The 15,247-nt window shown below is 37.9% G+C and overlaps 1 protein-coding gene across 1 annotated transcript in view; it reads left to right on the plus strand.

Moving 5' to 3' along the window:
* Positions 1-14,443, plus strand: part of LOC139159162 (vomeronasal type-2 receptor 26-like) — a 30,780-nt gene extending 16,337 nt beyond the window's left edge. The window contains exons 4-8 of the mRNA XM_070736515.1: positions 243-523; positions 2,166-2,292; positions 4,395-4,526; positions 5,582-5,822; positions 14,290-14,443. Coding sequence (XP_070592616.1) covers positions 243-523; positions 2,166-2,292; positions 4,395-4,526; positions 5,582-5,822; positions 14,290-14,443 — 935 coding nt within the window. The remainder of the gene's footprint in view (positions 1-242; positions 524-2,165; positions 2,293-4,394; positions 4,527-5,581; positions 5,823-14,289) is intronic.
* Positions 14,444-15,247: the final 804 nt, after the last annotated feature.

Below are 15,247 nucleotides of genomic sequence, written 5' to 3' on the forward strand. Positions count from 1 at the left end.
GAATCAATTCTCAACAAATGAACCAGTAAACATGTGGAAAACTGTCAAAGACATCACCGGTTACAGCAAACCACTTTCCCAATCTAAAGGAAATCAGCAACTGGCAGATGACCTGAATGTGTTGTACTGCAGGTTTGAAAAGAAACTACAGCCACCTATCTCCACAATCTCCTTCCCAGGCACACCAACAACAGCCAAATCTTCTACAACTGAACACATCCCACTGGGTTTATAACTCCTAGTGATCACAGAAAAGGAAGTGCAAGATCTGTTTCACAGACAGAAGCCGGGAAAAGCACCAGGTCCAGACAAGATAACTCCTTCTTGCTTAAAAGTCTGTGCTGACCAATTGGCCCCCATCTTCACCCAAATCTTCAACAAATCACTAGAGATGTGCTATGTCCCTTCCTGTTTCAAACACTCTAGTATCATCCTAGTGCCAAAGAAGCCCTTCATCAAGGAATTGGATGACTACAGACCAGTTGCTCTAACATCTGTAGTTATGAAAACCTTTGAAAGGCAAGTGATGTCCCACTTGAAAACCATCACGGATCCAGTGTTAGACCCCCTGCAATTTGGATACTGAGCAAATAGATCAACAGATGATGCTGTTAATATGGCTCTGTACTAAATCCTACAACATCTTAAATCTCCAAAGACCTATGCTAGGATCCTTTTTGTAGACTTTAGTTCAGCATTCAATACCATCATACCAGACATTCTTTTAACTAAATTAAATCAGCTATCAGTACCTGAACATACTTGTAAGTGGATCACAAGCTTCCTAACAGACAGGAAGCAACAGGTGAAGCAAGGAAAAATCATATTAGGTACCTCCACAATTAGCAACACCCCAACCCAGGTTGTGTACTCTCACCATTTCTCTTCTCTCTATACACCAATGGCTGCATCAAAAATGATCCATCTGTTAAACTACTGAAGTTTGCAGACAATATAACAGTGATTGGTCTCATTTGAGACAATGATGAAACCGCATAGAGGCGAGAAGTTGAATAACTAGCCTCATGGTGAGACCGGAACAATCTAGAACTGAACACACTCAAAATTGTAGAAATGGAAACCATAGAACATCTCACAATACTAGACAACACAGTATCAACAGTAGAGACTTTCAAATCTCTAGGTTCTATCATATCTCAAGACATAAAATGGTCACCTAACATCAAAAACATCATAAAAAAACCACAACAAAGAATGTTCTTTCTACACCAACTCAGGAAGCTCAACCTGCCCAAGGAACTGCTGATACAGTTCTACAGAGAAGTCATGGAGTCTGTCATCTGCGCTTCTATAACTGTCTGGTTTGGTTCTCCAATCCAACAAGACTGAAAGAGACTTCAGAGGCTAGTCAGAACTGCAGAAAACGGCAGTCAAAATATTTACTGACCCCTTGCATCCTGGACATAAACTGTTTCAACTCCTACCCTCAAAACGTCGCTACACAGCACTGCACACCAAGACAACTAGACACAAGAACATTTTTTTCCCAAACACCATCACTCTGCTAAACAAATAATTCCTTCAATGCTTTCAAACTATTTACTAAGTCTGCACAACTATTACTGCTAGTTTTTTCCTCATCATTGCTATCACCCATTTCCCCCCACTTATGACTCGATGACTGTAACTTGTTGCTTGTATCCTTAATATTCTTATTAATATTAATTGTTTCCTCATTGCTTATTTGACCCCTATGACAATCATTAAGAGTTGTACTTCATGATTCTTGACAAATGTATCTTTTTCCTATGTACACTGAGAGCATATGCACCAAAGACAAATTCCTTGTGTGCAATCACACTTGGCCAATAAAGAATAAAGAATTCTCTTTAAAATCATAGTTCTGTCAAGAATGGATAAATGCATGTTAACAAGGCTAGGAGGAGGAATGAAACTGGTTGTCACTTAAGGCTGAAATCTTTTCAATTCCATTTCTCCAGTCTTTTTAAAGTAGGAAAATCCATTATTTCAATGTTAGATGGCAAAGGGGAGTGAGTAAATAAACAATCTGTCCATATTTATTTGCACTACTAAATACCTTTTTGAATGAGTTAATAATTTCATATTTATCTGAGTGAAAGCCAGGGACTATCTGCTTCTCTCCCAATACATTTTGTTTTGGCATTTCTTCTTTTTCTGCTTAGTCTCTGCCTGAGTCCCAATGTGTGGAAAGTTGTCATCCTGGATTTGTCAAGCGGAAACGAGAAGGAGAGCCTGCTTGCTGCAACGACTGCATTCCTTGTCCTGAGGGAACCATCTCTATCCACGAAGGTGAGGGAAAGCAAGGAAAAGGGCAAGCCTTGTGGGAGTGGATTAATCTGAAACATTGTCATGAAAGTTTAAGTTAGATTGAAGTTCAATTGTTTGTTTGTTTTTTGCCACCAGTTTGGCAGTTCAATTATCACCAGCTGAAAGACGATTCAGCCTTCCATCCTTCCGAGATTAATAATATGAGGACCCAGATTGTTGGAGGCAATAGGCTGACTTTAATCTGCTGAGATTCAATTCTGAGCAGAGACTGGTTACAAGCAATGTGCCACAAGGATCTGCTCTGGGTCCTATTCTTTTTAATTTGTTTGTGAGTGACATAGGAGAAGGTTTGGGAGGGAAGGTTTGCCTATTTGCCGATGACTCTAAAGTGTGCAATACGGTTGATATTCCTTGAGGCATCTGTAATATGGCAAATGATTTACCTTTACTAGATAAGTGGTCAAAGCAATAGAAACTGCACTTTAATGTTTCCAAATGTAAAATAATGCACTTGGGAAAAAGGAATCCTCAATCTGAGTATTGTATTGGCAGTTCTGTGTTAGCAAAAAATTCAGAAGAGAAGGATTTAGGAGTAGTGATTTCTGACAGTCTTAAAATAGTGAACATTGCAGTCAAGTGGTAGGGAAAGTAAGTAGAATGCTTGGCTGCATAGCTAGAGGTATAACAAGCAGGAAGCTGGAGATTGTGATCCCGCTGTATAGAGCACAGGTGAGACCACATTTGGAATACTGCGTTCAGTTCTGGAGACCTCACCTACAAAAAGATATTGATAAAATTGAATGAGCCCAAAGACAGGCTACAAACGTGGTGGAAGGTCTTAAGCATAAAACCTATCAGGAAAGACTTAATGAACTCAATCTGTATAATCTGGAGGACAGAAGGGAAAAGTTAAATAAGGGTCAGGAGGGAAGTGTTTTTAATAGGAAAGTGAACACAAGAACAAGGGGGCACAATCTGAGATTAGTTGGGGGGAAATGAGAAGCAACATGAGAAAATATGATTTTATTGAAAGAATAGTAGATACTTGGAACAAATTTCCACCAGACATGATTGGTAAATCCACAGTAAGTGAATTTAAACATACTTGGGATAAACATATATCCATCCTAAGATAAAATACAGGAAATAGCATAAGGGCATACTAGTTCAACTAGGAGGTCTTTTTCTGCCATCAATCTTTTTTGTTTCTATGTTTCTATGTTTAGAGAGGGCTGTAAAGTACACAAAGCAGTTTATATAAGTCTAAGAACTATTGCCATTATCTTCGGGTTGCACAATTTCTTACCTAGAGGAAGGGATATTAGAAAAACCTTGAGGGAAGACCTAGGAGGAGATTGGTGGTGGAGCAGATTGGACAAGCTTCTCTACTGCCAGAAAACTATACTTTTTAGTTTGGAATCCAGATTATTTGCAAAACTAACTTTTTTTCCTAGCTAATTAAATTTCAAAAGACAGGCTTCCCAAGTCAAATATGTTAAGAAGTTTGCTGGAGGAACTGGAGAAGTTTGCTAACAGCTTGCCTCCAGAGGTTGTGAATGCTCCAACACTGGAAGTTTTTCAGTAGATTTTGGATAGCCATCTGTCTGAAGTAGTGTAGGATTTCTTGCCTAAGTAGGGGGTTGGACTAGAAGACCTCCAAGTTCCCTTCCCACTCTGTTGTTGTTGTTGTTATTGTTATTGTTATATTATGATTGTGATTATTATTATTATTATTATGACTATGACTATGACTATGACTGATTATTATTATTATTATTGTTACTGTTACTGTTACTGTTATTGTTGTTGTTGTTGTTGTTGTCATCTGGGAGGATCCAGGAAATCTATATAGAAAGATTAACCGATGCATTATCTATCGCTAATAATTGATTGATTTAATTGGATTTGTATGCCACCCCTCTCCAAGGACTCAGGGCGGCTCACAGCACGTACAAAACAGAACAATAATATGAATCCAATTAATAATACATTAAAACAATCATTAAATTCTAATTAAAAGAAAACCCATCAAACCAGTTATTCAACAATCATACTGAAAACATTCATAATAATGTACGTTTTGCAAATTACAAAATAAATCATGCAGGTTTATTTATTGTTAGAGTTGAAAGGGACCATGACGGCCATCGAGTTCAACCCCCTGCCCAAGCAGGAACCCTATAGTACACCAGTCAAGTGGCAGTTCAATCTTCTCTTTAAAATGTCCAGCGTGTTAGAGTTCACAACATCCGCTGGTAGGTTGTTCCATCGCTCTGACCGTCAGGAAGTTCCTCCTTATCTCCATGTTGAATCTCTCCTTGCTCAGCTTCTAGCCATTGTTCCTCGTCCGGCCCTCTGGTGCCCTGAAGAATAAAGTGACCCCCTCCTCTCTGTGACATCCCCTCGTATACTTGTAGACTGCTATCATGTCCGCTCTGGCCCTCCTTTTCTCTAGGCTATCCATGCCCAGTTCCCTCAGTCTCTCTTCCTTCAGGTTCCAGGACTTCTTGTAATTTCATAAACTAAAAATATAAAGAGATTCTTTTTAAGATAATAATATTTTTCTTACCTTCTTTCTGCTATTGGTAACAAATGTTGTCACAGAAAAGTATTTCTTGAAAGGTGAAAGTATAGGGTTTTTTTTAAAAAAAAATTGCTTTCATTTTGTTTACTCAGATACAGAAAAATGCACCAAGTGTCCAGATGAAAAATATCCGAATGAAGACAGAATCAAATGTATCCCCAAAGTGATATCCTTCCTTTCTTATGAAGAACATATGGGGATTATTCTGATCTCTTTGGCCCTATTCTTTTTCCTAACCACAGGCCTTGTTTTTATCATATTCATTAAATACCGAGAAACTCCCATTGTCAGGGCCAACAACCGCAACCTTTCTTACATCCTCTTGGTCTCCCTCCTGATTTGCTTCTTGTCTCCTTTTCTCTTCATCGGTCAACCAAGGAAAGCCACTTGCCTTCTCCGTCAAACAATTTTCAGCATAATCTTCTCAGTTGCTGTTTCTTCTCTCTTGGCCAAAACCATCACAGTGGTGCTGGCTTTCCTGGCCACAAAACCAGGAAACCGAGTAGAGAGATGGTTGGGAAAGAGCTTGGCCAATTCCATTCTCCTTTCTTGTTCTAGTATCCAAATTATGATCTGCTGCATCTGGTTGGGAATTTCTCCCCCATTCCGTGACTTAGACTTTCACTCCCAGCCTGGGGAAATCATCCTGCAATGCAATGAAGGATTTGTTTTCATGTTCTACATCACCCTGGCTTCCTGGCTTCCTGGCTTCCATCTGCTTCACAGTGGCTTTCCTGGCCAGGAATCTCCCTGGAGCCTTTAATGAAGCCAGGCTGATCACCTTCAGCATGCTGGTCTTCTGCAATGTCTGGGTCTCCTTCCTGCCCACCTACCTGAGCACCAAGGGGAAATACATGGTGGCTGTGCAGGTCTTCTCCATCTTGGCCTCCAGTGCTGGTCTGCTGGTCTGTGTCTTCATCCCCAAGTGCTACATTATCATTCTGAGGCCAGACTTGAATACAAAGGAGTATCTTATGACCAGAAGAAATGTATAAATGTGAGTTAGAGGAATTTCCACTCTCAACACATTACAAAAGGCCTAGCAAGACATTATCCAGTATAATTGCTAGATGTGGCTAATCCGGTGTTTCTTCCTCATTACAAATTACATTTTTTGAGTAATTCCAAATAATTATCGTCTTTGATTGTTGTGCATTTTACTGTTAAATTTACACCTAAGTATTTAATTTTTTTTCTATTGAATTCCTTATTTTCCTTCCAATATTTGATTCTCTTTATTTGTTAATTTTTTTGAAATTATTTTGGTATTTTGTTTATTTATCTTTAAATCTGCCACTCTTCCAATTTTATTGATTTCTTCTAATAATCTTTATCCAGTTTCTAATGGTTCTTCAATATTGAATACTAAATCATCCACAAATGCTAAGAGTTAATATTCCTGTCTTTTAATCCCAAAACCTTTAATATCATTGTTGGATCGTATTTGAATCAATAATATTTCTATTTCCAAAATAAATACTAGGGGGATAATGGACATCCCTGACAAACTCCTTTTTCAATATTTATATTTTCTGTATTGTCTCCGTTGACTATAATTTTGACCGTTTGTTTAGTATTTTTGGTTTGAATCGTTCTGATAAATTTTTCTCCAAGTTTCATCTTTATCAATTGATTTAAAAAGAAGTTCTGGTTCAAATTATCAAAAGCCTTTTCTGCGTCAAGGAACGTTAGGGCTACTGGTTTTCCCGAGTATACCTCGTTGTACTCAATAATATTTAATAAAGTTCTTGTATTATTTCTAATGTTTCTGTTTGAGAGAAAGCCATTTTTATTAGGTTGAGTTATCTCATTAATTGTATTTTTTTAACGATCTGCAATTATTGTGGCAAATATTTTATAATCATGATTTAATAATGAAATTGGTCTATATTGTTTAATCATGTATTTCATCTTATGATCTTTAGGAATTAAAGTAATTAATCCTTCTTCCCATGTTTGTGAATTTTTCCCTTTATTTAGGACTTCGTTGAATGTTACTAATAATAATTTTTTCAAAGATTCCTGCATTATTTTGTAAAATTTAGCTGGAATCTCGTCTGGTCCAGGGGTTTTATTATTTTTTTGTTTTTTGATTGCTCTTTCTAATTCTATCATTGTTATGTCCTCTTCCATTCTGTCTTTATTTATTTCCAATATTTCTGGAATGTTAGCTTGGTCTAAATATACATGTATATCTCGTTTCTCTATTTCATCTCTTTTATATAATTCCTGAAAGTATTCTGTTATTATTTGTTTCTTCTCCTCCATCTCAAATCTTCTATTTCCTAGTTTATCTTCTAATTGTTGTATGTATTTTTTTTCTTTTTCTTTTTTAAATTTATATGCTAACCATCTACCAGGTTTATTGGCTTTTTCAATTTTGTTTTGCTATTTTTATTTTGGTAGCTATCTCTTCTTGTATTACCAAATTCATTTTGTGTTTAAGTGATTCTTTTTCTTCTTTAGTTCTCATATCATTGAGATCGTTTCGCATTTTATTTTCCAATTCTCTTTCATTTGTTCACGTCTAATCCTATTTTTCTTAACTGTATATGCTATTGTTAATCCTGTTATATATGCTTTTGTTGTATCCCATATATTCTGGATAGAGGTATCATTATTCCAATTCACTATTTAAAAAAAGGCTAATTATTTTCCATTAATTATTTATATTCTGTTTCTTCTATTACCTTTGAGTTCATTGCCCATCTATTTATTTTTTTCTGTTCTCCTTTAATTGTTACTGTTATGGGATTGTGATCTGCCCATATGTTAGGTTCAATTTCCACTGTTATTATATCCTTTTCTAACTCTATATCTGTCCAAAACATATCAACTCTGGACCATGATTTATGGGGATTTGAGAAGTATGTGTATTTTTCTTGTTCCCAATGTCTCTCTCTCTCCATATATCTTTTAGCTTAAATTCATTTGCCAGAATTCATTTGAATTATGAAGGCAACCCTTTCCTATTTTTAATTTTCCCTTTACCTTTATAGTCTTTTTAAATATCCAATACAGCTCCCACTATAAAATCTCCCACTATACAAATATTTTCTTTCTCTAATTTTATGATTTTTTTTGTATAGTTCCTTAAAAAAAATTCTGTTCAATGTTAGGTGCATATATTATGATTAATGTTACTTTTTAAAAATTCATTGTAATCTCAATAATTAGTATTCTTCCTTCTTCATTTGCGTATATTTGTTTAGGATTTAACCAATGTTTATTATATGTATATCTCTTTAACCAGCTGCTAGCAATCACCTGACATGAATTTATACAATCTTTTACAAATACTTAAGACAATATCTAATGCTAAAAAGCACAGAGAGAGAGAGAAAGAGTGAGTCAGAGAGAGAGAGCACCTAGGGAGAGAGAAAGGCTACCCCCTCCTGGTCCTTCTACTAAAAAACACAAGGAATGAAGAACAGGGTGGGATTCTTAAGGAGGGGGTGTAATTTTGTTTTAGAATTACTGAATCAGAAAAGATTCCATGAAGTAGAAACTTTTTTGATAAAGACAGGGAAACTGTGCTCATTTGTTATTTCGATTTCTGCCTTACTTCTAATCAAATTAAAATAAAAAACTCCTGCTCCTTCTTCTAAAAACACTACTTCTAGACACACACACACAGGCAGAATGGAAGGGAATGAAAAGGAACAAATCCTCTGATTGGCTGACAGGAAAGTGTCCCCTGCATCCAAAAGGCCAGGGTGAAAGTGCTTTTCAGTCCATTCAGCGAAAGGGCCAGGGGGAGCAGAAGGCTGGGGACTAAACAGGCTCGGAGAAGTAGAAGAGGCAAAAAGTCCCATTCCAAGGTGCTATACAGGTGTGCTGTATTCAAGAATTGGTCTAGCAAAAGTTTTCTAAGCTCTGATTATTAGTGTAATATTAATGTAATATTGCCAGAGAAGAAGCTATTCAAGATTAGATTAATAACTAAACACCAAATAAGCAGGAATAGCCAACTCTCCAGAAGATAGGCTCAAGATACAGAAAGATCTTGACAGACTTGAACATAGGGCGCTATCAGGCAAACAAAATGAAATTCAATGGTGAAAAAGGTAAGATTCTACATTTAGGCAAGAAAAACAAAATGCACAGGTACAGTATATGTGGTACCTTGCTCAACAGTAGTAACTGTGAGAGGGATCTTGGAGTCCTAGTGTACAACTATTTAAATATGAGCCAACAGTGTGCAGCACCTGGTCAAAAAGCCAACACAATTCTAGGGTGCATTCACCGAGGGATAGAATCAAAATTACATGAAGTGTTAATACCACTATATAATACCTTGGTAAGGCCATACTTGGAATATGGTATTCAGTTTTAGTCACCACGATGTAAAAGGTATGCTGAGACTTGGGAAAGAGTGCAGACAAGAGCAACAAAGATGATTAGGGGACTGGAGGCTAAAACATATGAAGAATGGTTGCAGAAACTTGGTATGTATAGTTTAATGAAAAGAAGGATTAGATGAAACATGATAGCAGTGTTCCAATATCTCAAGGGTTGCCACAAAGAAGAAGGAGTCAACCTATTATCTATCTATCTATCTATCTATCTATCTGTCTGTCTGTCTGTCTGTCTGTCTGTCTGTCTGTCTGTCTGTCTATCTATCTATCATTTATCTATCTATTTATCTATCTATCTATCTATTTATTTGTTTGTTTATTTTTTTATTTATTTGATTTCTATGCCGCCCTTCTCGAGGGCGGCGTACAACATTATATATTAAATCTAATAACTATAAAATATGAAAATTTACTAAAACATTTTTAAACACCCCATGTACACTCACACACATTCATCCAATCCAATCATATCTTGTATTTGCTGGAGACAGCCCCAATGGGAAAGGTAGGTTTTTAACGCTTTACGAAAGACCAAGAGGGAGGGGGTGGTATGTATCTCTGGAGGGAATTCATTCCAGAGGGCCGTGCCCACCACCTGCACCCCCCACCAGATGACATTGTCTGGCCAATGGGACCTGGGGCAGGCTGACTCTGTGGGACCTAACTGGCCACTGGGATATAAGAGGCAGAAAATAGTCCCAAAGATAATCTGGCCCTAAGCCATGTAGCGCTTTGTAGGCCATAGCCAGCACTTTGAATTGGGCCTGGAGACCAATTGGTAACCAGTGCAGCTCACGGAGTGATGTTGAAATGTGGGCAGATGTTGGCAGTCCCACTATAGCTCACACAGCTGCATTTTGCACAATTTGTAGTCTCCAAACAGTCTTCAAAGGCAACCCCATGTAGAGAGCATTGCAGTAATCGAACCTCAAGGTGATAAGGGCATGAGTGACTGTGAGAAGTGATTCCCTGTCCAGATAGGGCCACAACTGGCATACAAGGTGTACCCGTCCGAATGCCCCCCTCACCACAGCTGAGAGATGGTCTTCTAAGCTCAGTTGTGGATCAAGGAGGATGCCCAATTTGCAAACCCTCTCTGAGGGGGGCAAAGATTCCCCCCCTCAGGGTAATGAATGGACAATTGGTATTGTCCCTGGGAGGCAAAACTGACAGCCACTCTGTCTTGTCGAGGTTGAGTCTGAACCTATTAGCACCCGCCCAGACCCTGACAGCCTCCAGACACCAGCACATTAGCTCCACTGCTCCACTGAATGGACATAGGATGGAAAGGAGTTGACCTCTGGCCATCTGCTAACTCTGACTGTGACTGACCAGAGAGGTAGAAGGAGAACCACTGCAGAACGGTGCCTCTCACTCCCAACTCCTCCAGCCAGTGCAGAAGCCGGCCTACTTTCCAACAAACAATTCGGTTTCAGGAAAAAAATTATCCTGCAATCTGCAACTCTTATACTGTAAAAACATATGAACTACCCAACTTGATCAGGGTAGATCAATAGATGCAATCTATATAGACTTTTGCAAAGCCTTTGACTCAGTAGTTCATGACAAACTTCTTCTGAAACTAAAATCCTATGGCACCTCTGGACCTCTGTAGAAGTTTGTATTTCAGCTTCCTGTCCAACAGACAACAAGTGGTCAAAATAGGTAATGCCATATCTAATCCTGCTCCAGGTAACAGTGGTGTCCCACAAGGCAGTGTTTTAGGACCTACTCTCTTTATACTCCACATAAATAATCTCTGTGACAATATCACAAGCAATTGTGTTCTCTTTGCTGATGATGTTAAACTATTTAATGCCTCTGACAATACTTCTACCCTTCAAAAGGACCTTGACCATGTAGCTGAATGGTCTAACAACTGGCAACTTCAAATCTCTTCCAACGAATGCTCCGTCCTACACATTGGTAAAAAGAATCTGAATACTAAATACATACTTGGTAAAACTAAACTCACAGAGGACCCTCACTCAGTCAAAGACCTTGAAGTACTCATTTCCAATGACCTAAGTGCTAGAGCCCACTGTAACGGCATTGCCAAAAAAGCATTAAGAATTGTAAATCTAATCTTAAGTAGCTTCTTCTCTAGAAACACTGATTTATTAACCAGAGCATACAAAATATTCGCCAGACCTCTTCTAGAATACAGCTCATCTGTGTGGAATCCACACTGCATATCAGACATTAATACAATTGAAAGAGTCCAGAAATACTTTACAAGAAGAGTCCTTCCCTCCTCCTCATGTAATAAATTACCTTACTCCTCCAGACTTCAAATACTACATCTAGAAAATTTACAACTATGTCGTCTCGGAATTGAATTAACTGAATTAACTGTTCTTAAAATCATACATCATAATGTACTCCTTGTCAGTGACTAATTCACCTTTAACAACAACAACACAAGAGCATGTAGTAGATACAAACTGAATTAAGGGGCGTGCATAAGTGCACCAGTGTGCCTTACGTCCCCTGTCCAATTGTCTCTCCTTATCTCATTTATCTTTTCTTCCTTTCAAATATGTTCACCTATACTTTTATATTTTTCTTCTATTCTTTTCTTTGTTTGTATTATTACATATCTATTCTCTTCAATGTGTATTATGTATTGGACTAACTAACTAACTAACTAACTAACTAACTAACTAACTAACTAAATAAATAAATGTAAATAGCTCCAAACTTGATTGCAGAAATTACAATTTCAGCAATAGAGTGGTCACTGTCTGGAACTCATTACCTGTTGTTGCTTCCCCCAGCCCCAAAATCTTCAACTTTATATTATCTACAATTGACTTCTCCCCTTTTCTAAGAGGTCTATAAGGGGGTGTGCATAAGTGCACTTTTGCGCCTACTGTCCCTGTCCTACTGTCTCACCTCAAGGTTCGACTACTGTTAACTGGGGGTTTGATTGAGAGAGGGAAGCTGACCAAATAGATAGAACTAACCTGATCATAACTGGTTGAATATGGGTCATACTTGGTGACATCTGATGTGCTATTCAAAAGTTGTCCTATTGTATGGCCCTTGGCTTCTCAGTGCCTGGCTACCAGATATTTTGTGGCTCTGGATCCCAGCTGTTGCATTTGTATGCCATATTGATGCCTAACAAGGTTGCTTTCACTGGATCTTCTTATTCATATAAGGGCAGGTGGATTGGTCCTTGGATTACCCTGTGCTAATCCTTGCATGTACTTCGATTTATAGACAAAGTTCAAAAGATGGAACACCTAAAGGACATCTTGAGAGCATTGAAGGAAAACTCTAATGTAATCTAGTCAAACATGTAAGAGCCCACATTTGAGATTATCTCATGATGATAATGGTAGTGAAGCAGCAATATTATTCCACTCTCATTGTGTCTGCTGATAACCAGTCAGCAGCCTTATGTAGGGTAACTCAGTCCTTGTTGGTTCAGTCCCTATAGTTCAGGGTTGAGATATTAGGTTCTTGGTGCTCTCTGAGCCTGGTTGGGTTGTGGGGTTTATTTTGGCAGATGTTTTATTACCCAAGCGTATCTTTCCTTAAAATAAAACCCCTCAGCTCAAGGTTGACTTAGCCTTCCATCCTTTTGAAGTCAATAAAATGAAGAACCAGATTGTTGGGGGCAATATGCTGACTCTGTAAACCATTCAGAAGGTACTGTAAAACATTGTGGAGTAGTATATAAATCTAAGATGATACAACAGTGATTGGTCTCATTTGAGACAATGATGAAACCGTATATAGATGGGAGGTTGGACAACTAGCCTCATGGTGCGACCAGAACAATCTAGAACTGAACACACTCAAAACCATAGAAATGGTGGTAGACTTTAGGAGAAACCCTCCCATCCTATCACCTCTCACAACACTAGACAACACAGTATCAACAGTAGAGATTTCTAGGTTCTGTCATACCTCAAGACCTAAAATGGTCATCTAATATCAAAAACATAATAAAAAAAGCACAACAAAGAATGCTCTTTGATAGAAAGATTTTTGAGGCAATGAATAGGAAGATATCACCACTGTAATTCCTGAACACATTTTTGAGGTATGGTTATCTGATAATGCTTTTAAAGAGGACTGCCATAAGCTTTGAAGTCAGGAGAACAAAACTTTTTTTTCTGGATAGCAATAGACTCAAACCACAAGGAATGCCAGCTTAACTTGCACGGATAATGTTGAACCCTGTGTGTGCCCCATACCACTGAATAAATCCCAGAATATCTAACGCTTCCTAACCAAATTAGACTAATCATCTGTATCTTCCATTCAGTTAATTTTCTTAGAATGCTCTAAAATATTTAATGGAGCATACAAATCTAAATAATAAAATAAATAAACAAACAAACAAATAAATAAATAAATAAATAAAGGGCAGTGTGATGCAGTGTTTGTCAGACTGGCTGAGAAAATGAAGCCAAGGAGCACTCTTCAATGATTTCTCTTATAATAACCATTAACAATTTAATTTGGTTACAATGTTCTATTCCAATGATGGTGAACCCTTTTTTTGCCAAAAGGGTGTGTTGTTGTTGTTAACTATCATCATCATCATCATCATCATCTACACATGAATAGTGCACCCGCGCCCACAAGGTACACTCACGTGGGCATGAGGAAGGGAACCGGCAGTGAGTTAAATAGGAACCCACCCCTGGACAAAGTCCACAATAGAACACTGCCTCAAGGGGTGTATATGTGAATTCTCACAAATATGCTTTTCTCCAGCTACCCTTCCTTCCATGGAAGAAGTTCTGGGTCCCAAGAGGAGAAGTTTATTCTCACTGTTATTAATATTATACCAGCCTTGAGATCTCTTCTCCTACTGTATTTCTCCAGTGACTGCTTTGGATGTAAACATCAGACTAAAGCAACATGGAAGGAAATTTGCATTAAAAAGGATAAAGACCACAGGTTATGCTATTTGTGGCTCAAATTATGGGACAGACAGGAATTGTCCTCTTGAATGTACTTTCTCTCTCTCCCAGATGGATTGAGGGTTTTGAATCAGGAAAGCCACTGGATGCTACATCCTGGAGAATGCTTATAATCCTTCCAATTCTTCTTTAGAAATGGGAAGAAGACACTCATCTCCATGAATAATGGATTTCCTGATGCTGCTTCTGTTGCTGCTAATGTCCCAGCCATTCTCTGGGAAGTCAAGAATGAAGTGCCCACTGAATTTGGACCTCCAAGATGGAGGAAAGCCATGGAGCTATTATAGCCCAGGAGATCTTCTCATTGGTATACTTGTTTCTGCATCAGCAATAGCACCAGCAACATTACTCTTCAACATGGTTCCTTCTATTCAGATTCGGTTGTAAGTCATTCACTGTGATGCAGTTTCATTCCCTTCATTTGCAGTTCTAATACTCTTTTTTTCTTCTTATTTTACTTAGTCTTATATTGCATGACCTGACTAATTTCTTGCATCCTTTTGATTGCCACAGCCTCTTTCTTTTGCCTTGTTTTCTGGAAGAGGTTCAAATCCAAATGCGAGGCAAATAAAACATGAAAGAAGTCCACATTATTTCCCTCTCCCTGTTAAATTGTATGCCGCCACGAGTTCTAATACTCTTTTTTTCTTCTTATTTTACTTAGTCTTATATTGCATGACCTGACTAATTTCTTGCATCCTTTTGATTGCCACAGCCTCTTTCTTTTGCCTTGTTTTCTGGAAGAGGTTCAAATCCAAATGCGAGGCAAATAAAACATGAAAGAAGTCCACATTATTTCCCTCTCCCTGTTAAATTGTATGCCGCCACGAGTCTACGGAGAGGGGTGGCATACAAATCTAATTAATAATACTAATACTAATACTAATAGTAATACTAATACTACTACTACTACTACTACTAATAATAATAATAATCATCATCAACATCATCATAAAAATGCTAAATTCATGACTTGAATACTGAGTTTAGTTGAAAGTAGTGATTGTTGTAGTTTCACCTGCCAGCTCATTTCCATATTGTTATAACCTCTCACTGATATTCTACAGTATGCCTGATTTTTATAGGAATAA

The sequence above is a fragment of the Erythrolamprus reginae genome, chromosome 2 (assembly GCF_031021105.1).
Source record: "Erythrolamprus reginae isolate rEryReg1 chromosome 2, rEryReg1.hap1, whole genome shotgun sequence".
In the NCBI taxonomy this organism is placed as follows: Eukaryota; Metazoa; Chordata; class Lepidosauria; order Squamata; family Dipsadidae; genus Erythrolamprus; species Erythrolamprus reginae.